This window comes from Saccostrea cucullata, unplaced genomic scaffold (genome assembly GCF_032062105.1).
Source record: "Saccostrea cucullata isolate Sc308-1 unplaced genomic scaffold, CSIRO_AGI_Scuc_v1 ctg708, whole genome shotgun sequence".
Lineage (NCBI taxonomy): Eukaryota > Metazoa > Mollusca > Bivalvia > Ostreida > Ostreidae > Saccostrea > Saccostrea cuccullata.
The window spans coordinates 1-24347 of record NW_026927674.1 but is presented as its reverse complement, the minus strand read 5'-3'; the positions used below and the strand labels follow the sequence as shown (position 1 = coordinate 24347).

The 24347-nt window shown below is 36.2% G+C and overlaps 2 protein-coding genes across 2 annotated transcripts; one reads left to right on the top strand and one right to left on the bottom strand.

The window, feature by feature from the left end:
• LOC134275169 (uncharacterized) lies at positions 1-23923 on the bottom strand. Its single transcript, XM_062757422.1, has 4 exons — positions 23875-23923; positions 23286-23597; positions 2577-2819; positions 1-89 (listed from the first exon to the last, which is right to left on the bottom strand). The coding sequence occupies exons 1-4, from the start codon at positions 23903-23905 to the stop codon at positions 1-3; spliced, it is 675 nt and encodes a 224-aa protein (XP_062613406.1). The 5' UTR covers positions 23906-23923.
• On the top strand, positions 13833-15204 carry LOC134275156 (uncharacterized). Its single transcript, XM_062757396.1, has 2 exons — positions 13833-13878; positions 14669-15204. The coding sequence occupies exon 2, from the start codon at positions 14686-14688 to the stop codon at positions 15022-15024; it is 339 nt and encodes a 112-aa protein (XP_062613380.1). The 5' UTR covers positions 13833-13878; positions 14669-14685; the 3' UTR covers positions 15025-15204.
• Positions 23924-24347: the final 424 nt, after the last annotated feature.

Sequence of the window (24347 nt, the reverse complement as noted above, 5' to 3'; positions counted from 1 at the left end):
TCAACTTGTGTTGTTTTTTATACCTTCTAAAAGTGTATTAAAGTGTCCAGGGTCGACTGACAAACTGCTTACTCCTTTCAGGTTCATCTCTGCAAAAGATTTTATTTTTAGAATTATAACTCTAAATAAACTAATCCGAGAGGACCCACAACGGCAACAAAAATGTATTTTTGTCATATTCTTATGCAAAATGAATGTAACAATGCATAAACAAGTCAGGTATTTGTCAATGATATTAACAAGACATCCATTAAACGCTATAAATAGCAAGAGATGTTTGTTAAACACCTACCCCATCCCACCAATAATTGCAATTGTTCAATGTACAAGGGACATAATGTTGTACAGTGTATTCGAACTTACAGGAAACAGGTTGTCCTAGATATTCCTACGATAAATTTGTATACCAAATATCATTTCAGTACGAGCAACCTCGGCGAAGAAAATGAACGGTAACCAAGTGGATGAACGACCTACAGACAGAAGCAACAAAGCAATTTGCCCTCTCTTCTTCGAAGGGTGGAGGATAAAATCTATTTCTACGCTACATGGCAATGCAACTACTCGTATGTAAACAACCTTCATCCTGCACTTCAAAAAATGTTTTCTTCACATTTATATATAAAACTTAAGGCCAAATAAAACTAACAGAAATCGATGCATTGATGCTTACATTGATTTTTTTTGGAATAACTCTCTAATTTTTTACCAAATTATTCGACATAACCCATTCGGGTCAGTTTATGCTTAAAAATGCACGAAGCGTAAATGACCCAAACCAGGTTATACTCCAATAATTTGGCCAAGAATAGAAGGTGGTTCCTTTTTAAATAATAAAACAAGTGTGAATGTAAAATTGTACTGACTTTTAAGAGCTAAATAATTTTACCGTAGTAACTGTGGTGTTGGGAAACCAGGGAAGGTAATAATTGACACACAGAAGTAGCAGCCATTATGTTTTTTTTTTACATGAGGTACGATTGAGCTACTGTTTGAAGTTAAAGATACATTTATTGAATCTGGAATATTCCGTAAATTCCAAGTACTGGAAATGAGGGGATTGCAAAGATGAAAAATGTTTCAGGAGCAGAGCAAACACGGACTTCTGAAACATCCGAGGTTGGTTCAGGTGCCATGGATGCATGAGCATTCCTTGCTAACCGGTCACACCCGCCGTGTGTTCCTTGTCATGATCAGGAAATAACGGGAAAATCCGTTGAAAATTTAATGTATAAATAATGGATTAACAATATGTATGAAAAACGTCAGTCAGCATTTGATTGGATGATCAATTGTATTTGCTGACAAGGTCATTTTATTGACCATAGAACTTACAAACTGATTACTTTAAACGAGACAGTTGATATTCTTGTTCCATGAACTTGCTTGTCAATAATATACCTCATCTTAGAAATTGTTCATACGTAGAGCATGGTCTTGCGTATAGAATAAAGTCGAATAAATTTTGTCTAAAATACAATTTATATAATAAGCCTTACAAACGAAGACAATAGTGTTACCCGCTTTTTCAACAGGGTAAGGGTTAAAATATCGTTAGAATGACCATACGTGATTTTAAACAGATATTCGAAAAAATCGACATCAAACAAAATTCAAATCCAAGTGCGGTCCTTTACTTGAAACTAAGGGACATTTTGTCGTGAATTTTTGTTTTAAACTCCTATCCAAAAGACCCATATAGTTCATAGTTGATGCCAGAAACTGTGAAGAATGTTACAAAGAACTAGGAGCTTTAATTCTTGATTCCCGCCTACATTTTGCACCCATTACATTCAATTTTAATGGCAATTTGGCCATTAAATCTTTGTTAAACACAAAGAAAAGTTCTATGGAAATTCATTAATCATTTTAATTCCAGGGCTAGATAGTAAATTATTATTAATTCCAGCTCTTGAAAAAAGGGGGGTGGACGATATTTTCTAGTGAATTCGAACTTTCAATAATCACCATATTTTGAAAGAGTCTTAAATATGATTAAATGTATCTCATATCTTTTGTTATGTTTTACGCAAATAGATAAAACATATATAAATTCATAAAATACAATTATTAGGTTGTTAATAGCTTTAACATTGCTGAAAAATCAGCATTTTTTTGTCTATAAACGCCCGTGAAACACAAAAAGCTTTGGCATAAATTTGTAAAATGACAGTCCATATTACCTGTAATAAAGAATTTTTGTTTCACTTGGGGGGGGGGAGGAGATATTTTAAATATATTTTCCGTTTTCTGTTGATTTCTATAGTGAAAAACACAAGTTTCACCAAAATCATAGAGTAATCTCTCTTGATATCCCAAATAAGTAATGTTTTATGAAAATGTATATAAATATCTATAAAAATTTTGAAAATCATTCGAACAAGATTACTTTTGAAAATCGACTTAGAGGTAGGCGGGAGAACAATACTATCCTTCGTAGTTCTTTTATATGGCCTCGTGAACAAGCATCTAACCTGTGAACCCCTATCATGAAGTCAGCACTTAAATACAGTATATTAATTCCATACCAAAATCAAAAGTATGTTTTCAAAATTGTCAATATTGTTAATACATACTGAGCTGATTTTTTGTAATGATAAAGCTGTGATGTTCTGTATGGCATTCCACTCCTCGTGTTGATTTTATCGCTTTTATTTCCTCCTGACTTCTCCCTTGGAGGCGGTAGAGAAGAGTTGTTTTTCCTACTCCATGTTCACCAACAATTATAATTTGTGAAATCGGGCAAACCTTTATCGATCCTTCTTCAAGGTATTTCAGAAAACGCTCCCTAAAGTCTTTGTTCTCAAGGTACTTATATTCTAAAAAGAAGTGAAAAATAATTAAAGAAATTCTTTTTAAATGGTGTGTTGCCTTGTTTTCTCTATGAAAATATATTTTTATTTAGAGCATCTATGATTGTTAAGTAGTTCACTCCAGCTGCATTCACTTTAAATTGATAATTAACTATAAATAGAAGAAAGTGTGACTGATCCTCTTACGAGCATATTTAATCTTAAAGACTAAATGACTTTCGTTTTCCATAAAAGTAAAGTACACAGCTGAATCCTGAGAATTTCAGCGCCATCAAAAACAGAACTTGCAAGCTTTAGAATCTGTTTGTCCTTTTCATGTTTTTTTTTCTGGTACATCATCTTATGGTCTTACGCAAATCAAAGTAAACTTACTTCAAGTTTCCATATATAAACAGACAATTTCTTTTTTTTCTCATTCTCTGCATCTTGTTTTAGGCCAAAAGTATCAAATTAATTATTTTTTACCGAAATCTTATCTTTTTCTATGAATGGTTAAATTGAAGTTTTTGATATCACTTGTTGTTTGGTTAGCACAATTAAAGTGTAATCATTTTAATATTTAATGGTCAATGTTCTTGGGCAATCATTTTTTTTCTGAATGTTGGGTCCCTGCTTAGAGGGAAAAATCAATTTATTTCCAACATAAATGTGTGTGGGGATGTAATTTCGGGGATAGAGTGACTAACAAAACCCAGAGACAGAGATTTACAGCATCCTGTTCATTTACAATCACATGTGTATATCTCAGAGGACCATTTATCTGCAAGTTTTCAATGTTATCAAACACATTTTCATTTATTTAAGGACATACTGTGGAATCATTTTTATTCGTGGGGGTCAATGTTCGTGGGTAGCCAAAAATTTCCTGGTTCGTGGGGACGTAATTTCGTTGGTAACAAGTTCCATTTTGATTTTTTCCCTCCAACATTAAAACAAAGAAGGATTACCCCGTCAATAATGCTTATTTAAGTTATCTGTCTTGTGATTTGTAACAAAAATGTACCGGCGGCTTGCGCCGACAAATTACAGCCGAATGACAGGAATGATAATTAGTAACATTAATTAATTAATTATAATTCAGCCTGTGACATGAGAACTACGACAACAATGCAAAAATTGACTTAAAAACGTTTATCCTGAAACCAAATCATGCTAATGGGCTAATTAGCACCCACTCCAAAATCGCACTAAACATTGACCTCATCGAAGGGGCATTTGAGCGTGTTGGACTTTAATGTAAACACTACTTAAATTTAAGAGTTGTATTTGGCATTTTATTACTTATTGTATATAATTCTCGATGTCTTTGATACTTAATATTTTTTAAATTTTGGTTTCGTGTCAATAATTAACAACATGCAGATAGTCTTCGTAATGCGAGATTGCTCGGACACAACATGCACAAGGGTAACAATTATTTTACGACGTAAATAACTTTTAACAAATGATAAACCAAATGTTTTTATATACGTTCGTGGGTATGTAAATTCGTGGGTCAAGGTTACCCACGAAAGCCACGAACATTGGTCCCCCACGAACAATGATGATTCCACAGTACGCAACATACCTTACCTACTGATAATTTTTCAAGATATTCTGAATTTAAACATAAAGTACAATTACATCTTCTTTGAAAAAAAATCAGCATGCGTTATCAGGGGATTTGGAAAGATATCAAATTTTAAAAATTTTGTATTAATCCAAAAAAAAATGTACCAAAATTACATAACATAAATTCCAGATTTTTTTTCCATTAAACAAGAGGCCCATGGGCCACATCGCTCACCTGAGCACTAAGGGTAGGAAAAAGTAGAAAATTGCTTTTTATTGTAAAGTTTAAATCCAAAAGTAGTCCAATTTGATATTTTTTAAAAAAATGATTTTTAAAGAATTTTCCTATATATATCTTTAAAAACTTTGTTCGGCCATTTTGACCCCGCCCTACCCCAGGGGGTCATGATTTGAACAAACTTCAATCTACACTACCTGAACATGCTTCCAAATAAATATGATGAATCATGGCTTTGCCATTCTTGATGAGAAGACTTTTAAAGAATTTTCCTATATATTTCTATGTAAAACTTTGGTCAGCCATTTTGGCCCCGCCCTACCCCGGGGTCATGATTTGAACAAACTTCAATCTACACTATCTGAACATGCCTCCATATAAATATGATGAATTATGGCTTTGTCATTCTTGAGAAGAAGATTTTAAAAGAATTTTCCTATATATTTCTATGTAAAACTTTGGTCAGTCATTTTGGCCCCGCCCTTCCCCCGGGGGTCATGATTTGAACAAACTTGAATCTACACTACCCCAGTATACTTCCCAATAAGTTCTATCTTTCCTGGCACAGTGGTTCTTGAGAAGAAGATTTTTAAAACATAACACCCAAGTAGTCCAATGACCAATCATGGATTTGCTATTTTTTAGAAAATGATTTTTAAAGAATTTTCCTATATATATCTTTAAAAACCTTGTTCGGCCATTTTGACCCCGCCCTTCCCCAGGGGGTCATGATTTGAACAAACTTCAATCTACACTACCTGAACATGCTTCCAAATAAATATGATGAATTATGGCTTTGCCATTCTTGATGAGAAGACTTTTAAAGAATTTTCCTATATATTTTTTATGTAAAACTTTGGTCAGCCATTTTGGCCCTGCCCTACCCCTGGGGTCATGATTTGAACAAACCTCAATCTACACTTCCTGATCATGTTTCCATATAAATATGATGAATTATGGCTTTGTCATTCTTGAGAAGAAGATTTTTTAAAGAATTTTCCTATATATTTCTATGTAAAACTTTGGTCAGTCATTTTGGCCCCGCCCTACCCCCGGGGGTCATGATTTGAACAAACTTGAATCTACACTACCTGAGCATGCTTCCATATAAATGTGATGAATTATTGCTATGTCATTCTTGAGAAGAAGATTTTTAAAGAATTTTCCTATATATATCTATGTAAAACTTTGGTCAGCCATTTTGGCCCCGCCCAATCCCGGGGGGTCATGATTTGAACAAATTTCAATCTACACTACTTGAATATGCTTCCATATAAATATGATGAATTATGGCTTTGTCATTCTTGAGAAGAAGATTTTTAAAGATTTTTCCTATATATTTCTATGTAAAACTTTGGTCGGCCATTTTGGTCCCGCCCTACCCCCGGGGAACATGATTTGAACAAACTTGAATCTACACTACCCCAGGATACTTCCCAATAAGTTTCATCTTTCCTGGCACAGTGGTTCTTGAGAAGAAGATTTTTAAAACATACCACCCAATTTTCACTAATTCTCAATTATCTCCCCTTGAATTAGGGTGTGGCCCTTCATTTGAACAAACTTAAATACCCTTCAACAAAGGATGCTTTGTGACAAGTTTGGTTGAAATTGGCCCAGCGGTTCTTGAGAAGAAGTCGAAAATGTGAAAAGTTTACGGACAGACAGACAGACGGACAGAAAGACGGACAGACGGACGCCGGACAAAATGTGATCAGAAAAGCTCACTTGAGCCTTCGGCTCAGGTGAGCTAAAAATATTTTAGAAGAGGTGTACAAATTCATATATAGACTTTAAAAATATTGCACACATGTCCTTCGTTTAGTGGAATTCTTCAACTCCAGGGAAGAACCCAATAAAGTTCAAACGTTTGATTTTTTCCTCTACGAGCTCGTAGGGTTTTTATTGACTTTTAAAACAGCTTTAGTGTAATACATTGCTTACATAATCGGGGAAAATTGACGTCTTTAAAGCCATTTTAGTAGTTTTTTGTTGTTAAAGCACAATTTCAGGTCCATAGTTATTGCAGTCAACGTAAAGTTTGTATTAATGGTCCTCCACACCATGTGACTTGTGACATATATAGAGAAAAAATACTTTCATTTCCGGTTTTATCTAGTAACCCTGATGACGATTTGGCCTGGCACCGCAGTCTAATAAACGCTTTAGAGATAAAGGTTTTCCTAACAGAAAATTATGCAGTACACTGAGAGCGACACCCTAATCATAATCAATGGACACATGGCACGGAGTGACCGATGGAAAAAAGGGTGCGGGTTTATTTTTTAAATAGAAGAACAACAGACGTCTGGGATTATGTCACAAAAAATTCGTAAACAATGGGTGCCGGTTTGACGAGAAACCTTTAGATTATTTATACTTAAAAGCTAATCAACCGAGTCTGTTTTGATAGTTGGACTTTTTGCACACTAAATTGTGCGTTACAATAATACATTATCAGGAAAAAAAATCTACCTTAAATTAGACCTTTCTGAGAAGTTCAAAGAACCTTGAAGCACATTGAGGTGGCATATAATGAAAATTGTTGCATGAAAAGATTTAATTTTCAAGCTTAATTTAAAGACTTTTTGAATTAAATTAATAATAAAAGAGTTGTCCTTCCTGGCTAAGGGTCGGGGTCCCTTAAAAATATTTTTCTACATAAGTGCATTAAATTTTAATTCATTTTTTTGTGCTATCTAATTCATTAATGTTTCTTCTTTACAAAAGGAGTTTTTATTAATTTTTCTCGAGAAGTATTTTAAAGAAAATGAGTTTTATGTACTTTTTAGCTCACCTGAGCCAGGTGAGCTTTACTGAACAAAATTTGTCCGTTGTCTGTCGTCGTTGTTGTCGTCGTTGTCGTTAACTTTTCAACCAAACTTGCTACAGAGCATGCTTGGGTAAAGGGGATTCAAGTTTGTTCAAATGAAGGGCCACGCCCTTTTCAAATGGGAGATAATTATGAATTAGAGAAAAAAATAAAGGCATTTTAAAAAAAAATCTTCTCAAGAACCACTAGCCCGGGAAAGATGAAACTCATGTGGAAATATCCTCAGGTAGTGTAGATTAAAGTTTATTCTTTATTATTTATTATTATGTTTATTTATTATTAACTTATGATTTATTCTATTTATCACGAGATGGCTTGTCCACGGTGTTGCACTCCGGCTCCCCTTGAACTTACTAAATTATACGGACATAAACGGAATCTAATTGAGTTTTTCACACTTGGGAGACTTAGATTCTATGTATGCATGTAAATACAACAGGGCTTGTGGTCGAGGATTCACTTCAATGGTTAAAATAAATGTAATGATAAAGAAATTAATAAATTATTTTTTTTCTATTTAGAAATTAAATAAAGTAAGTACATGGAAAAATGGTAACTAATCCTCAGTTGAAAAATAGTTATTAAGGATAACAGTATTGGTTAATTTGTTTATTTGATATTAAAGAACATCATGGTTTCAACTTTTTTAAATCAAAGTTACGGTGATTAATTTGTCCGAGCTTGTCTTCTTTTTCCATTGGTAAATGTTTGTATTGCAGTTATAGGCACGGTTATCTCGTGAATTTCACCTATAACCAATAGGGTTGTAACAAACTAAATTTAATCCCGTAGGATACCCCTAGTGCGTTAGTGTAAATATTGTTATTTATCCTGTGGGTAGCCCCTCCATGTGTAATTTTATCTACCTGAGAGCTCGTGTTCGGGTAGTACCCGGGAAGTCACAGCCGAGATAAAACCTGTTTGGCTTGTTGTTATGATGAAGTAGGTATTTGAAAATACAATTTGTAAAATGTTTTCTTGTGTGAGTCTGCACGTTTAGTATGGTTGTTTTATTATATTTTTCCCCAGGGTCCTATTTCCTCGGGCTTTTGTCCCGTTTCGTAATTATCAGGTCTTGGGCGGGGTACTACAGCTAATTACATTGACAATAGCCAGTCGGCAGTCCAGAGAGCCAGGGAGAGGGTAATGATTTTGCAGTAACAGCGGCAACTGTGTGAGAGAGTACGAAAGAGTACGGCAGCCCTGACGGACACATCCGGACCAGCAATTTTAAGTTATGTGTTATAATGAAATCTCCTGTTTAAAATAATATAAATTCAAACCAAAGTTAATCTAGACGGCATTGTTAAAGTTTATTATGTGATATATGTGATACTTGTTAAAGTTATAATATTCAATTTATTTTGTGAAAGAAAACCCGTTTATCAGAGGAAATTCAAAAACCGGAACTCAAACCTCCAACAAGGGTGTGGTGATTAATTGACTACGTTTTAAAGAACATTCTTCCAGGACTGACGTGCTGCTGATAGACAATTCATTTCTATATTTTTAAATTTGTTTCTTTTGTTGTACAATTTACTTTTGTTTTGTTTATTAAATTTTGTTAAAATTTCATTTTGTTTTGTTTCCTTCATTTATTCAAGTTCTTATAAAGTGTATAACCCACATCTCAACAATTTGGTGGCAGCGGTGGGATACATCTGAACTTGGGTAAATAGAGGAATTTTTTTTTTGCAAGTTTGTTTCTATTATTAATTATGCTTTTGTGTTTCAGGTTCACAAACTTTCACAATGTCTGGTATGCCAGAATGGATGGCTGACTTAATTGAAAAGGGTACAAACGTAAAAGAATGTCTCGAGATGTGGCGTCAGGAGCAGGAATCAAAGAGAGAGCTAGAAAGGGAGAGATGGGCGCAAGAGAGAGAAGAGCGTCAGGCGCAGAGAGAAAGTGCAAAGTTAGAGGTAGAAAGAGATGTGAAATTACGAGAGTTAGCTATAAGAAAAAAAGAGTTAGAACATGCTAAAATTGGGGGTCTCAACCCCATGAGATTAAATGCCCACCTGTTAAGTTACCTAAGTTTGAGGAGGGACAGGACCCTTATGTCGTTTTACGGTCGTTTGAAAAGATAGCTGGGTTGCAAAAATGGCATAAATCCCAGTGGGCTATACGCTTAGTTCCTATGTTAGCAGGTAAGGCTTTGGAAGCGTATTCAAGGTTGTCGGATGCAGATAGTGATAACTATGAGATTATCAAAACAGCTATTCTCAAGAGATATGAGCTTACTTCTGAAGATTACAGGGAAAAATTTCGTCAGGGTAAGCAGTCAAATGATGAGTCATTTAAAAAATTTGTTGTTAGGGTAGAAAGGTACCTCAATCACTGGTGTGAACGTGAGAAAATAGATTCAGATTTTGGCAAGTTGTATGATATGGTCTTGAGAGAACAGGTTGTTAGAAGTTGTCCAAAAGACTTACAGTTGTGGATTCCTGAACATGACCCAAAGTCTATTGAGGAGGTTGTTGCGTTGTCTAATGCATTTCAGGCGGCACATAAGAGTAAGTATCTTAGTGGCAATAGTGTCCAATTTCACAGTACAGGGAATAGGTCGACGGGAAAGCCAAACAAGTTTGGTTCGACAAATACTCAAGATGGTAAGTCAAATCTCAAGTCTCACTTTAATGCAGGGGATAGCAGAAAGTGTTTCATTTGTGATAGAGTAAGACATATTGCAGCCAACTGTTTTCTTAAGAGAACTCAGTCAAAGGGTCAAGACAGTAAAGGTCAGAGAGGTACAAAGCCTGAGAAAACGTCAGAAAATGTTGGTTTGTGTTTAGATAAGTCTGAGTCTAAAGTTGTAGACAATATACAAGATACAACCAAGGGTATGGTGATTCTTAAGTTGTCCGGAGTTGATAACGAGTCGCCAGTAATTGAAACATCGGCAGCATTGGGTTTGGATTTAGTAAAGGGCCAGGTGAGTGATCAACCAGTTGCAGTCTTACGAGATACCGGGTGCTCTACTGTATTTGTACGTAGTAAGTTTATTTCAGACTCTGATAAAACAGGACGTTCAAGAGTGATAACTCTGGCTGATGAATCTCAAAGAAACTGTGATGAGGCAATGGTAGATTTGAAGACTCCTTATGTATCAGGTAAGGTACATGCCCTTGTCCTTGATTCTCCCTTTGCTGATGTAATTATTGGTAACAATGTTAGCATACTCAAACCAATGGAGGATGGAATAGAAGTCAAGAGGGATGGAGATGACGAGAACACTTGTGCTGCAGTTCAGACACGTTAGCAGGCCAAATTGGAGCAAGGTAATAGTAATTCTCTGAGAAAAGCAACAGAAGAGGATTCAGAGGATGAATCTTTGAAACAATTGTGGTGCAGCAGAGATAAGTTGGTAGAACTTCAGGAATCAGATGACAGTTTGAAATCTGCACTGAGTATGGCACAAGACGATACTCAAGAAGGTAAGTCTTACTTTCAGAAACAGGATGGTTTACTGTATAGAATATTTCAGAAAGATTCTGGTGAGAAATTTTCCCAGATCGTCATACCAAAGACAATGAGGTCGAAAGTAATGTCCCTGGCTCATGACACTCCACTTGCAGGACATTTAGGTAACAAGAAAACCAGGCAGCGTATTATGCAACATTTCTTTTGGCCTGGAATGTATATTGACATATCCCGATTCTGCAAATCTTGTTCTATTTGTCAAAAGGGAACACCAAAAGGTCGAACTCCAAAAGCTCCACTCATTCCTATTCCACCCATTGAGGAACCATTCTCAAGAATAGCCATCGATTTTGTTGGACCTCTTCCACTGACGGAGAAGAAAAGTCGTTACATCTTGGGTTGTATGGACTACTCAACACGGTATCCGGAAGCATTTCCTTTGAAAAACCAAGAAGCAGAGACAGTGGCCAACACTTTGATAGAGCTGTTTTCTAGGGTAGGTGTGCCTAATGAAATTCTGTCGGACCAGGGTACCAATTTTATGTCCACACTGATGACTGAATTGTGTAAGTTACTTCAGGTAAGAAAATTAACAACTACCCCTTACCATCCACAAGCAAATGGGTTAGTGGAAAAATTTAATGGGACTTTGAAGAAAATGCTGAAGGCATATGCTTCTTCTGAACCTCACAGATGGGATGTTCATTTGCCTTACGTCCTTTTTGCATACAGAGAGGTGCCAAATGAGACAACTGGGTATTCTCCCTTTGAATAGCTCTATGGTAGTCATGTTAGGGGGCCCTTAGCAATCTTGAAAGAGCAGTGGGAGGAACCTACAGTCGAACAGGCTTCAGTGTTGTCCTATATTCTGGAGACGAGGGAGAGAATGCAGAACATTAGAGATTTGGTTAAAGATCCAGAGAGACTCGCGAAAAAGAAACAAAAGATGTACTACGACAAAAAGGCGAGAACTCGTACATTTGAGGTAGGTCAGAAAGTTCTTGTACTTCTTCCAACTAGCACATCTAAGCTGATGGCGCAATGGAAAGGTCCGTATGAAGTAGTGAAAAGTATAAGTCCAGTGGATTACAAGGTAAGAATATCCAATAATAAAGAACCGGTTAACCACGTCAACATGTTGAAAGAGTGGCTTAGCAGAGATTTGGAAGAGAAGTGTCCGAAAAGCAATGAAGTTTTGGCATGTATGGATGCAAAACCAAATTTTTCAGATGAGGACGATTGCACTAACCATAGAGCACCAATCCTTCAACAGACAGAATCATCAGATAATGTTAAGATATCGTCAGAACTGTCAGAAGAGCAGAAACGACAACTCAAAAGGTTAGTAGAAGAATTTGAGAATGTATTTACAGATGTTCCAAAGAAAACGTCCTACATCCAGCACACCATTAAAACAACAACCGAGGAACCAATCCAGAAGAAACCTTATTCCATTCCGTATGCGCTACAGGAAAAGGTAAATGCGGAAATCAAGCAGATGAAAGAGATGGGAATCATAGAGGAGACAGAAAGCCCTTACTCAGCGCCTATTGTACTCATCAAAAAGAATGACGACACCCTTAGATTCTGGGTTGATTATAGGGATCTAAATAAGGTAACTGTGTTTGATCCTCGTCCGATGCCAAGAATGGATGATATTCTAAACAAAATCAGTAGAGCTAAGTATATCAGTAAGTTGGATCTTACTAAGGGTTATTGGCAAGTGCCACTAGATGACGAGGCAAAACAGAAAAGTGCTTTTGTTACACCTTTTGGTCATTTAAGTTTCACGGTAATGCCATTCGGGATGGTAAATGCTCCCGCAACTTTTGTGAGATTGGTGAGTAAAGTCCTTGAAGGTCATGAAAACTATGCAGAAGCTTTTATAGATGACATTGGTGTTTTCAGCGATTCCTGGGAAGATCACTTGGTGCATTTGAGAGAGATTTTTACAGCGTTGCAGAATGCAAATTTAGAAGCCCGTCCGTCAAAGTGCAAATTGGGGTTTGGTGAGGTCAGTTTCCTCGGACATATGGTAGGTGACGGTAAGATAAAGCCATTGTTGTCAAAGGTGCAAGCAATTCAAAATGTTCCGGTCCCAAACACCAAAAAGAAGGTAAGGTCATTTTTGGGTCTCATTGGATTTTACAGGAAGTTTATTCCTAATCTTTCTAGTCTTGCCCTACCACTCACAGACTTGACCAAAAAGAATTCACCACACAAAATAAAATGGACAGATAATCTTGATACTGCTTTCAAGGAACTTAAAGGTAAGTTGGCATGTGAACCAATATTGCACAGTCCAGATTTTAGTCGAATGTTTGTCTTGCGTACAGATGCAAGTGAAACTGGAGCAGGCGCAGTCCTCGAACAAGAGTTCGACACTGGTAAGCACCCAATATTCTTTTTGAGTAAAAAGTTTACAGCAGCAGAGAAAAACTATGCGGTGATTGAAAAAGAATGCTATGCAATTATTTGGGCTGTCAAAACACTCCGAGTGTATTTAGAAGGTAAGCAGTTTGTTATTGAAACTGATCATGCTCCATTGACGTGGTTACAGAGATCAAAATTGTCAAATCATAGGCTTTTGAGATGGAGTCTTCTATTGCAGGAGTTTTGTTTTACAGTTCGGTATGTTCCAGGTAATCAGAACGTTATTGCAGATGCGTTGTCAAGGTCTAGTGAAGAGTTAGAGTAAACCAAGATCAATGGTGAATATTTCAAGTTTGTATATATGTGTTTGATTTCTATGTATTTAGTTTGTAAGTAGGTTGGACTAAATGGTGCTTTAGTCTTCAAAAGGGGGAGGTTTGTAACAAACTAAATTTAATCCCGTAGGATACCCCTAGTGCGTTAGTGTAAATATTGTTATTTATCCTGTGGGGAGCCCCTCCATGTGTAATTTTATCTACCTGAGAGCTCGTGTTCGGGTAGTACCCGGGAAGTCACAGCCGAGATAAGACCTGCTTGGCTTGTTGTTATGATGAAGTAGCCTGGGCGGGTACTCAAACTACATCAGGTATTTGAAAATACAATTTGTAAAATGTTTTCTTGTGTGAGTCTGCACGTTTAGTATGGTTGTTTTATTATATTTTTCCCCAGGGTCCTATTTCCTCGGGCTTTTGTCCCGTTTCGTAATTATCAGGTCTTGGGCGGGGTACTACAGCTAATTACATTGACAATAGCCAGTCGGCAGTCCAGGGAGCCAGGGAGAGGGTAATGGTTTTGAAGTAACAGCGGCAACTGTGTGAGAGAGTACGAAAGAGTACGGCAGCCCTGACGGACACATCCGGACCAGCAATTTTAAGTTATGTGTTATAATGAAATCTCCTGTTTAAAATAATATAAATTCAAACCAAAGTTAATCTAGACGGCATTGTTAAAGTTTATTATGTGATATATGTGATACTTGTGAAAGTTATAATATTCAATTTATTTTGTGAAAGAAAACCCGTTTATCAGAGGAAATTCAAAAACCGGAACTCAAACCTCCAGCAAGGGTGTGGTGATTAATTGACTACGTTTTAAAGAACATTCTTCCAGGACTGACGTGCTGCTGATAGACAATTCATTTTTATATTTTTAAATTTGTTTCTTTTGTTGTACAATTTACTTTTGTTTTGTTTATTAAATTTTGTTAAAATTTCATTTTGTTTTGTTTCCTTCATTTATTCAAGTTCTTATAAAGTGTATAACCCACATCTCAACAATTTGGTGGCAGCGGTTGGATACATCTGAGCTTGGGTAAATAGAGGAATTTTTTTTTTTGCAAGTTTGTTTCTATTATTAATTATGCTTTTGTGTTTCAGGTTCACAAACTTTCACAATGTCTGGTATGCCAGAATGGATGGCTGACTTAATTGAAAAGGGTACAAACGTAAAAGAATGTCTCGAGATGTGGCGTCAGGAGCAGGAATCAAAGAGAGAGCTAGAAAGGGAGAGATGGGCGCAAGAGAGAGAAGAGCGTCAGGCGCAGAGAGAAAGTGCAAAGTTAGAGGTAGAAAGAGATGTGAAATTACGAGAGTTAGCTATAAGAAAAAAAGAGTTAGAACATGCTAAAATTGGGGGTCTCAACCCCATGAGATTAAATGCCCACCTGTTAAGTTACCTAAGTTTGAGGAGGGACAGGACCCTTATGTCTTTTTACGGTCGTTTGAAAAGATAGCTGGGTTGCAGAAATGGCATAAATCCCAGTGGGCTATACGCTTAGTTCCTATGTTAGCAGGTAAGGCTTTGGAAGCGTATTCAAGGTTGTCGGATGCAGATAGTGATAACTATGAGATTATCAAAACAGCTATTCTCAAGAGATATGAGCTTACTTCTGAAGATTACAGGGAAAAATTTCGTCAGGGTAAGCAGTCAAATGATGAGTCATTTAAAAAATTTTTTGTTAGGGTAGAAAGGTACCTCAATCACTGGTGTGAACGTGAGAAAATAGATTCAGATTTTGGCAAGTTGTATGATATGGTCTTGAGAGAACAGGTTGTTAGAAGTTGTCCAAAAGACTTACAGTTGTGGATTCCTGAACATGACCCAAAGTCTATTGAGGAGGTTGTTGCGTTGTCTAATGCATTTCAGGCGGCACATAAGAGTAAGTATCTTAGTGGCAATAATGTCCAATTTCACAGTACAGGGAATAGGTCGACGGGAAAGCCAAACAAGTTTGGTTCGACAAATTCTCAAGATGGTAAGTCAAATCTCAAGTCTCACTTTAATGCAGGGGATAGCAGAAAGTGTTTCATTTGTGATAGAGTAGGACATATTGCAGCCAACTGTTTTCTTAAGAGAACTCAGTCAAAGGGTCAAGACAGTAAAGGTCAGAGAGGTACAAAGCCTGAGAAAACGTCAGAAAATGTTGGTTTGTGTTAAGATAAGTCTGAGTCTAAAGTTGTAGACAATATACAAGATACAACCAAGGGTAGGGTGATTCTTAAGTTGTCCGGAGTTGGTAACGAGTCGCCAGTAATTGAAACATCGGCAGCATTGGGTTTGGATTTAGTAAAGGGCCAGGTGAGTGATCAACCAGTTGCAGTCTTACGAGATACCGGATGCTCTACTGTATTTGTACGTAGTAAGTTTATTTCAGACTCTGATAAAACAGGACGTTCAAGAGTGATAACTCTGGCTGATGGATCTCAAAGAAACTGTGATGAGGCAATGGTAGATTTGAAGACTCCTTATGTATCAGGTAAGGTACATGCCCTTGTCCTTGATTCTCCTTTTGCTGATGTAATTATTGGTAACAATGTTAGCATACTCAAACCAATGGAGGATGGAATAGAAGTCAAGAGGGATGGAGATGACGAGAACACTTGTGCTGCAGTTCAGACACGTTTTTAGGCCAAATTGGAGCAAGGTAATAGTAGTTCTCTGAGAAAAGCAACAGAAGAGGATTCAGAGGATGAATCTTTGAAACAATTGTGGTGCAGCAGAGATAAGTTGGTAGAACTTCAGGAATCAGATGACAGTTTGAAATCTGCACTGAGTATGGCACAAGACGATACTCAAGAAGGTAAGTCTTACTTTCAGAAACAGGATGGTTTACTGTATAGAATATTTCAGAAAGATTCTGGTGAGAAATTTTCCCAGATCGTCATACCAAAGACAATGAGGTCGAAAGTAATGTCCCTGGCTCATGACACTCTACTTGCAGGACATTTAGCTAACAAGAAAACCAGGCAGCGTATTATGCAACATTTCTTTTGGCCTGGAATGTATATTGACATATCTCGGTTCTGCAAATCTTGTTCTATTTGTCAAAAGGGAACACCAAAAGGTCGAACTCCAAAAGCTCCACTCATTCTTATTCCACCCATTGAGGAACCATTCTCAAGAATAGCCATCGATTTTGTTGGACCTCTTCCACTGCCGGAGAAGAAAAATCGTTACATCTTGGTTTGTATGGACTACTCAACACGGTATCCGGAAGCATTTCCTTTGAAAAACCAAGAAGCAGAGACAGTGGCCAACACTTTGATAGAGCTGTTTTCTAGGGTAGGTGTGCCTAATGAAATTCTGTCGGACCGGGGTACCAATTTTATGTCCACACTGATGACTGAATTGTGTTAGTTACTTCAGGTAAGAAAATTAACAACTACCCCTTACCATCCACAAGCAAATGGGTTAGTGGAAAAATTTAATGGGACTTTGAAGGAAATGCTGAAGGCATATGCTTCTTCTGAACCTCACAGATGGGATGTTCATTTGCCTTACGTCCTTTTTGCATACAGAGAGGTGCCAAATGAGACAACTGGGTATTCTCCCTTTGAATTGCTCTATGGTAGACATGTTAGGGGGCCCTTAGCAATCTTGAAAGAGCAGTGGGAGGAACCTACAGTCGAACAGGCTTCAGTGTTGTCCTATATTCTGGAGACGAGGGAGAGAATGCAGAACATTAGAGATTTGGTTAAAGATTTAGAGAGACTCGCGAAAAAGAAACAAAAGATGTACTACGACAAAAAGGCGAGAACTCGTACATTTGAGGTAGGTCAGAAAGTTCTTGTACTTCTTCCAACTAGCACATCTAAGCTGATGGCGCAATGGAAAGGTCCGTATGAAGTAGTGAAAAGGGTAAGTCCAGTGGATTACAAGGTAAGAATATCCAAGAATAAAGAACCGGTTTACCACGTCAACATGTTGAAAGAGTGGCTTAGCAGAGATTCGGAAGAGAAGTGTCCGAAAAGCAATGAAGTTTTGGCATGTATGGATGCAAAACCAAATTTTTCAGATGAGGACGATTGCACTAACCATAGAGCACCAATCCTTCAACAGACAGAATCATCAGATAATGTTGAGGTATCGTCAGAACTGTCAGAAGAGCAGAAACGACAACTCAAAAGGTTAGTAGAAGAATTTGAGAATGTATTTACAGATGTTCCAAAGAAAACGTCCTACATCCAGCACACCATTAAAACGACAACCGAGGAACCAATCCAGAAGAAACCTTATTCCATTCCGTATGCGCTACAGGAAAAGGTAAATGCGGAAATCAAGCAGATGAAAGAGATGGGAATCATAGAGGAGACGGAAAGCCCTTATTCAGCGCCTATTGTACTCATCAAAAAGAATGACGACACCCTTAGATTCTGCGTTGATTATAGGGATCTAAATAAGGTAACTGTGTTTGATCCTCGTCCGATGCCAAGAATGGATGATATTCTAAACAAAATCAGTAGAGCTAAGTATATCAGTAAGTTGGATCTTACTAAGGGTTATTGGCAAGTGCCACTAGATGACGAGGCAAAACAGAAAAGTGCTTTTGTTACACCTTTTGGTCATTTAAGTTTCACGGTAATGCCATTCGGGATGGTAAATGCTCCCGCAACTTTTGTGAGATTGGTGAGTAAAGTCCTTGAAGGTCATGAAAACTATGCAGAAGCTTTTATAGATGACATTGGTGTTTTCAGAGATTCCTGGGAAGATCACTTGGTGCATTTGAGAGAGATTTTTACAGCGTTGCAGAATGCAAATTTAAAAGCCCGACCGTCAAAGTGCAAATTGGGGTTTGGTGAGGTCAGTTTCCTCGGACATATGGTAGGTGACAGTAAGATAAAGCCATTGTTGTCAAAGGTGCAAGCAATTCAAAATGTTCCGGTCCCAAACACCAAAAAGAAGGTAAGGTCATTTTTGGGTCTCATTGGATTTTACAGGACGTTTATTCCTAATCTTTCTAGTCTTGCCCTACCACTCACAGACTTGACCAAAAAGAATTCACCACACAAAATAAAATGGACAGATAATCTTGATACTGCTTTCAAGGAACTTAAAGGTAAGTTGGCATGTGAACCAATATTGCACAGTCCAGATTTTAGTCGAATGTTTATCTTGCGTACAGATGCAAGTGAAACTGGAGCAGGCGCAGTCCTCGAACAAGAGTTCGACACTGGTAAGCACCCAATATTCTTTTTGAGTAAAAAGTTTACAGCAGCAGAGAAAAACTATGCGGTGATTGAAAAAGAATGCTATGCAATTATTTGGGCTGTCAAAACACTCCGAGTGTATTTAGAAGGTAAGCAGTTTGTTATTGAAACTGATCATGCTCCATTGACGTGGTTACAGAGATCAAAATTGTCAAATCATAGGCTTTTGAGATGGAGTCTTCTATTGCAGGAGTTTTGTTTTACAGTTCGGTATGTTCCAGGTAATCAGAACGTTATTGCAGATGCGTTGTCAAGGTCTAGTGAAGAGGTAGAGTAAACCAAGATCAATGGTGAATATTTCAAGTTTGTATATATGTGTTTGATTTCTATGTATTTAGTTTGTAAGTAGGTTGGACTAAATGGTGCTTTAGTCTTCAAAAGGGGGAGGTTTGTAACAAACTAAATTTAATCCCGTAGGATACCCCTAGTGCGTTAGTGTAAATATTGTTATTTATCCTGTGGGGAGCCCCTCCATGTGTAATTTTATCTACCTGAGAGCTCGTGTTCGGGTAGTACCCGGGAAGTCACAGCCGAGATAAGACCTGTTTGGCTTGTTGTTATGATGAAGTAGCCTGGGCGGGTACTCAAACTACATCAGGTATTTGAAAATACAATTTGTAAAATGTTTTCTTGTGTGAGTCTGCACGTTTAGTATGGTTGTTTTATTATATTTTTCCCCAGGGTCCTATTTCCTCGGGCTTTTGTCCCGTTTCGTAATTATCAGGTCTTGGGCGGGGTACTACAGCTAATTACATTGACAATAGCCAGTCGGCAGTCCAGGGAGCCAGGGAGAGGGTAATGGTTTTGCAGTAACAGCGGCAACTGTGTGAGAGAGTACGAAAGAGTACGGCAGCCCTGACGGACACATCCGGACCAGCAATTTTAAGTTATGTGTTATAATGAAATCTCCTGTTTAAAATAATATAAATTCAAACCAAAGTTAATCTAGACGGCATTGTTAAAGTTTATTATGTGATATATGTGATACTTGTGAAAGTTATAATATTCAATTTATTTTGTGAAAGAAAACCCGTTTATCAGAGGAAATTCAAAAACCGGAACTCAAACCTCCAGCAAGGGTGTGGTGATTAATTGACTACGTTTTAAAGAACATTCTTCCAGGACTGACGTGCTGCTGATAGACAATTCATTTCTATATTTTTAAATTTGTTTCTTTTGTTGTACAATTTACTTTTGTTTTGTTTATTAAATTTTGTTAAAATTTCATTTTGTTTTGTTTCCTTCATTTATTCAAGTTCTTATAAAGTGTATAACCCACATCTCAACAAGGGTAATTTGGTTTTAATGTTCAAATTATGCTGTGAATTTGATACGTACGTATATTTCGGTGTATAGGGGAATTATGATATAAATACATGTACTGATGTTTATTTTTATTTTTAAAAGTCTCACATGTAAATGTAAATTTTATAAAACGACTTAAGACAGAAATAAAGCACAAACAATATGTTATCTTCTCGTTGTCTTCATCATTACTATAGACCTAATTGTTATACATATAATAAATCAAATAAATCACGTTACAAGAATGTAAAACAATAATGAAACGTATACTGATAATTTTTTATTTGAAAAAATATTGTACTAATGTAGAAAAATGATTGTAAGCACTGTTCAAGATTTTTTTTCGATTATTTTTTTTCGCATATAAAAATAAGTACTTTTGCACGATGATGCATGGTTACATGCACACTTTGAAAACGTTTTTTTTTTATTAATTAAAAAAAAGTTGAAATGAAACAATCTCCAATACTTTTTTGGAGGTTTTGTTTCTTTAGTTTTGTCATGCAGAACTATGCGTATCTGATGCTTAATTTGACTCTCTGCTATGGTCCTTTTAAAACTGACAGTTTAGGAATTGGAAAAATATTAATATTTAACCATCTGATTTTATGTATATTGAAAAATTAGACTGTAGCTCTATGTATATTAATATAATATACAGGCACATGTGCGTTGGATCTAACCTCACAACATATATATTCAGTTAACTTTTCAAGTCTGATGACAATACATTTTTCTATTCAAAGAAATGTAAGAAGACCTACTTTTCCTTTAAAATCAAACTCTTGCCAAGTAAGTTGAATGTTGCATATGAATTGTGAAAATCTGGGTTTATAATTTATTAGGAACACATTTAATTTTAAAATAATCGCTGAAAAAAATGCCGCTTTTAAAATAATTATAACTGTCCAACGATTTGTTATTTTTTATATCTTCGCTGTCGTAATCTAATGAATACATAAATAAAATAGGAAAACACATATACACTGTAGAACATAAGAAAAGACTAAAAAAAAAATTGGAGTTTTCACTTGAACCTAAACATTGAAGGTAAAATTTCAGTCATTTATGTGTCGGTTTTCGGGAACACCCCCCCCCCCCAGATAGCAACCTTCTCACGACCTTGGTTGTACCAAAATCCCTTGCCTTATAATTCCTCTCCCATATCCAACGAAAAAACCTGCATCCGCGCCTGTGACTGTATGTGTGGTTTGACGTCCTTTAGTGTAGTGACGAAATCATCCGATAACTGTTATGTATCATGTTTGCATCGATTTTTATTCAAATTCTATGCAAAAGCAAACTCTCAATAAAAATATCATAAATGTTTATTACACTTTGCTAATGCGCTGAAAAATTACATACGTTTACAAGTTTATTGAAATGGTTGCTACAGAGTTTGTTTATGCAACGTCACGGACGCAATGGCGGCTGTTCTCTGCGACGTCTATCGGGATGAAATTTAAGTAAGGGACATAACTGAAAAAAAGTTGTGTATAGGAAAAATCTTTAAAAATATTCTCAAAAACCACTGAGCCAGGACAGGTGAAACTCATGTGGAATCATCCTCAGGTAGTGTAGATTTAATTTTATACAAACCATGATCCCTGGGGAGAGGGTTGGGCAAAAATGGCCGATCAAAGTTTTACATAGTAATATAGGAAAAAACTTTAAAACTTTTCTTCTCAAGAACCATTGAGACAGGAAAGATGAAACTCATGTGAAATTATCCTCAGGTAATGTAGATTCAAATTTGTTCAAATCATGACTCCCGGGATTATGGTGGGACAAAAATGGTCGACCCAAGTTTTACATAGGGATATATAGGAAAACCTTTTAAAATCTTCTTTTCATGTACTTCAAAGCCATAATAAGTGATATTTACTAGTATGTGGAACAGAGCTCCAGATAATTTTTACGCCAAAGTGTATTTACTCCCTTATTTTCATATCAATGCAGATTTGGGTTTTCAAATGATTGAAGTGTATTTTGATTATATAGAAATGTTTTGACCTTTATTTTGAGCTTGTAATCGAAGTATGAGTTTTTGAAGAGGGCAAAAGCTTCAAAGCTCAGTTCCTGAATTTGTTTAAATAAATTTTGTACATATCAGCAAGACTTTTTGCTAAGATTGGGAAGCATTCTTTTTTGACAAGGAAGATTATACAGTAGGTCAAAATACACATAGAGTCAGAGACACAGATAACTTTTCCTTCATTTAAGATATCGTATCAGCAGTAAACTGAAAGAATCTGGCAAGTTCAGAGAGATGTAAAAATTGGCTATGAACCCATAAGAAATTAAGCATAGTGCATAGTCTTTCTACATAGAAATCTATATAAATCTATATCTCCGATTCTTCCTCCCGAAATGGAGATAATCGTAGTCATCACTAGAATATTCCTGTTCACTAAAAGGCTTTTAAATGTGTACTTCCGATTTGAGAAAATCAAACATAAAGTTTACCTCTATTCGTATCATTAAGTTAGTCATACCTGTATCCTCAAACATGTTGCAGCAGTACTTTCGTGGTGTAATACGTATATATGTTTGCTAATGTGTAATTATACGCTCTGTTTTAAATTTGAATGCGTATTTTGTAAACTTTAATGTGTATTTCTACAAATACGCACCTTATCTGGAGCTCTATCCAGGAATCATCCTCAGGTAGTGTAGATTCTAGTTTGTTCAAATCATGAACAAACTAGAATCTACATTATGACCTAAAAACATAGGTCCCGTGTCACAGTAGGCGCCGTCATGATAAAGAACCATCACTACTCAAGGGCCCTGACTGCTGAGTATAGGTCAAAATTTGATGCCCTTCACCGGCATACGGTGACGTCTCCATATGAGTGAAAATTTCACGAGAGGGACGTTAAACAATATACAATTAATCAATCAATCGACTACAATTTCCTGGACCTTTTTTCATTGAATTGTAATTTGTTAAAATACTCTTCAAGATTCTTGTCATGTACATTCTGTTTGCAAAACTCATACCTTTAACATTTGGAAGAAACAAAGGAACTGTTAAAGGTTATTTACTTTTCATATTCAATATTTAACTACGTTAATATTTAACCAAATATCTAAAACATTAAAACAAAGAGAGATTTAACATAAACGTTTTTCTAATAAACAACTTTCTTTGTAATTTTCTATGCGTCTAAAAGCGTTTAGTATTTTTAGTATTACTTACCACTTTCAACATTCAGATGAGTAATGTTGCTTGTGCTTTTTGCTATTCCATTAAACACAAGTAATCTGTAATATTGTCCATCATCATTCGAGTTGCTTGATATCACAAGTTTCGGATCTGCTGGGTCTCCATTGCTTCCTAGATATTTGGAGTCATAGATGTCTATATTTTGAAAACTTTCTGGATTTGATTCCATACTTTTCTGCCACACAACTTTGTCAGGAGAAGGGCAAGACTTAACGTTAGCCTCAATGGAAGCAGGACTTCCAACAGTTACAACTACTTGTTCAGGGAGTGTCACCACTGGAACAACTAAATTAGCGGATAAAAAAAGTTAAAAAAAACATTCACCAACTTGCAATAGTCTTACAATGCCTAATATTTTACTTTAAAAATAAACATATTTAGTTAAAGTTAAAATATTTTTGTTTGGTGAGTGGGACTTCACTTATTAGAAAATTCTCTAAATTTCTTAACAATTTATTTTTTACACAGAGTACTGAATTCAAAAATTCATCCACACCTTCAGAGAAAGAGACGAGACAGTAAGGGAATAAGGGAGAGTTTATGTAATATGAAAAATGTGTACTTAGACTAAGGGAGTCCTTTACTGATCCCATTATACTAGATACTTCACATCCATAAATTCCCTAGGTCATCTTCTATTGGAGAGTGGATTATCAAATATGTGGTTTTCGAATCCCCACAACTGTGATTATGTGTATTTATGTCCAAAGGATATAATAATATTTGTGTTGCAAATCATTCAACAGCAACGGTTAGAAACTAGAAATAATCTTAAAAGCTTCAATAAACTGGAAATCTATAGACATGACATGTATCCCTACATAAGACAAACTTTATCTGACTTCTGATGCTTTAAAGGTCCGTGTTTGCTTCCCTTCTATTTTGTAATGTTTAAGGATTATGATCGAATATCCAAACATATATTTACATTCCTGATGATTTTTACTTGTTTGTACAAGAACTTGGACATATATTTTATAATCTATATGACTGCCGTCATGAGAAAAGGGCCCTCATCTTTTGACGTCACAATGC

Coding starts and splice junctions, on each gene's coding strand:
- LOC134275169 (XM_062757422.1), bottom strand. CDS start 23,905: ATGGGATCAGTAAAGGACTCCCTTAGTCTAA. Junction 23,598..23,874: donor AAAGGACTCCCTTAGTCTAA/GTACACATTTTT, acceptor CCGCTAATTTAG/TTGTTCCAGTGGTGACACTC. Junction 2,820..23,285: donor TCATCTGAATGTTGAAAGTG/GTAAGTAATACT, acceptor ACTTCTTTTTAG/AATATAAGTACCTTGAGAAC.
- LOC134275156 (XM_062757396.1), top strand. CDS start 14,686: ATGTCTGGTATGCCAGAATGGATGGCTGACTTAATTGAAAAGGGTACA.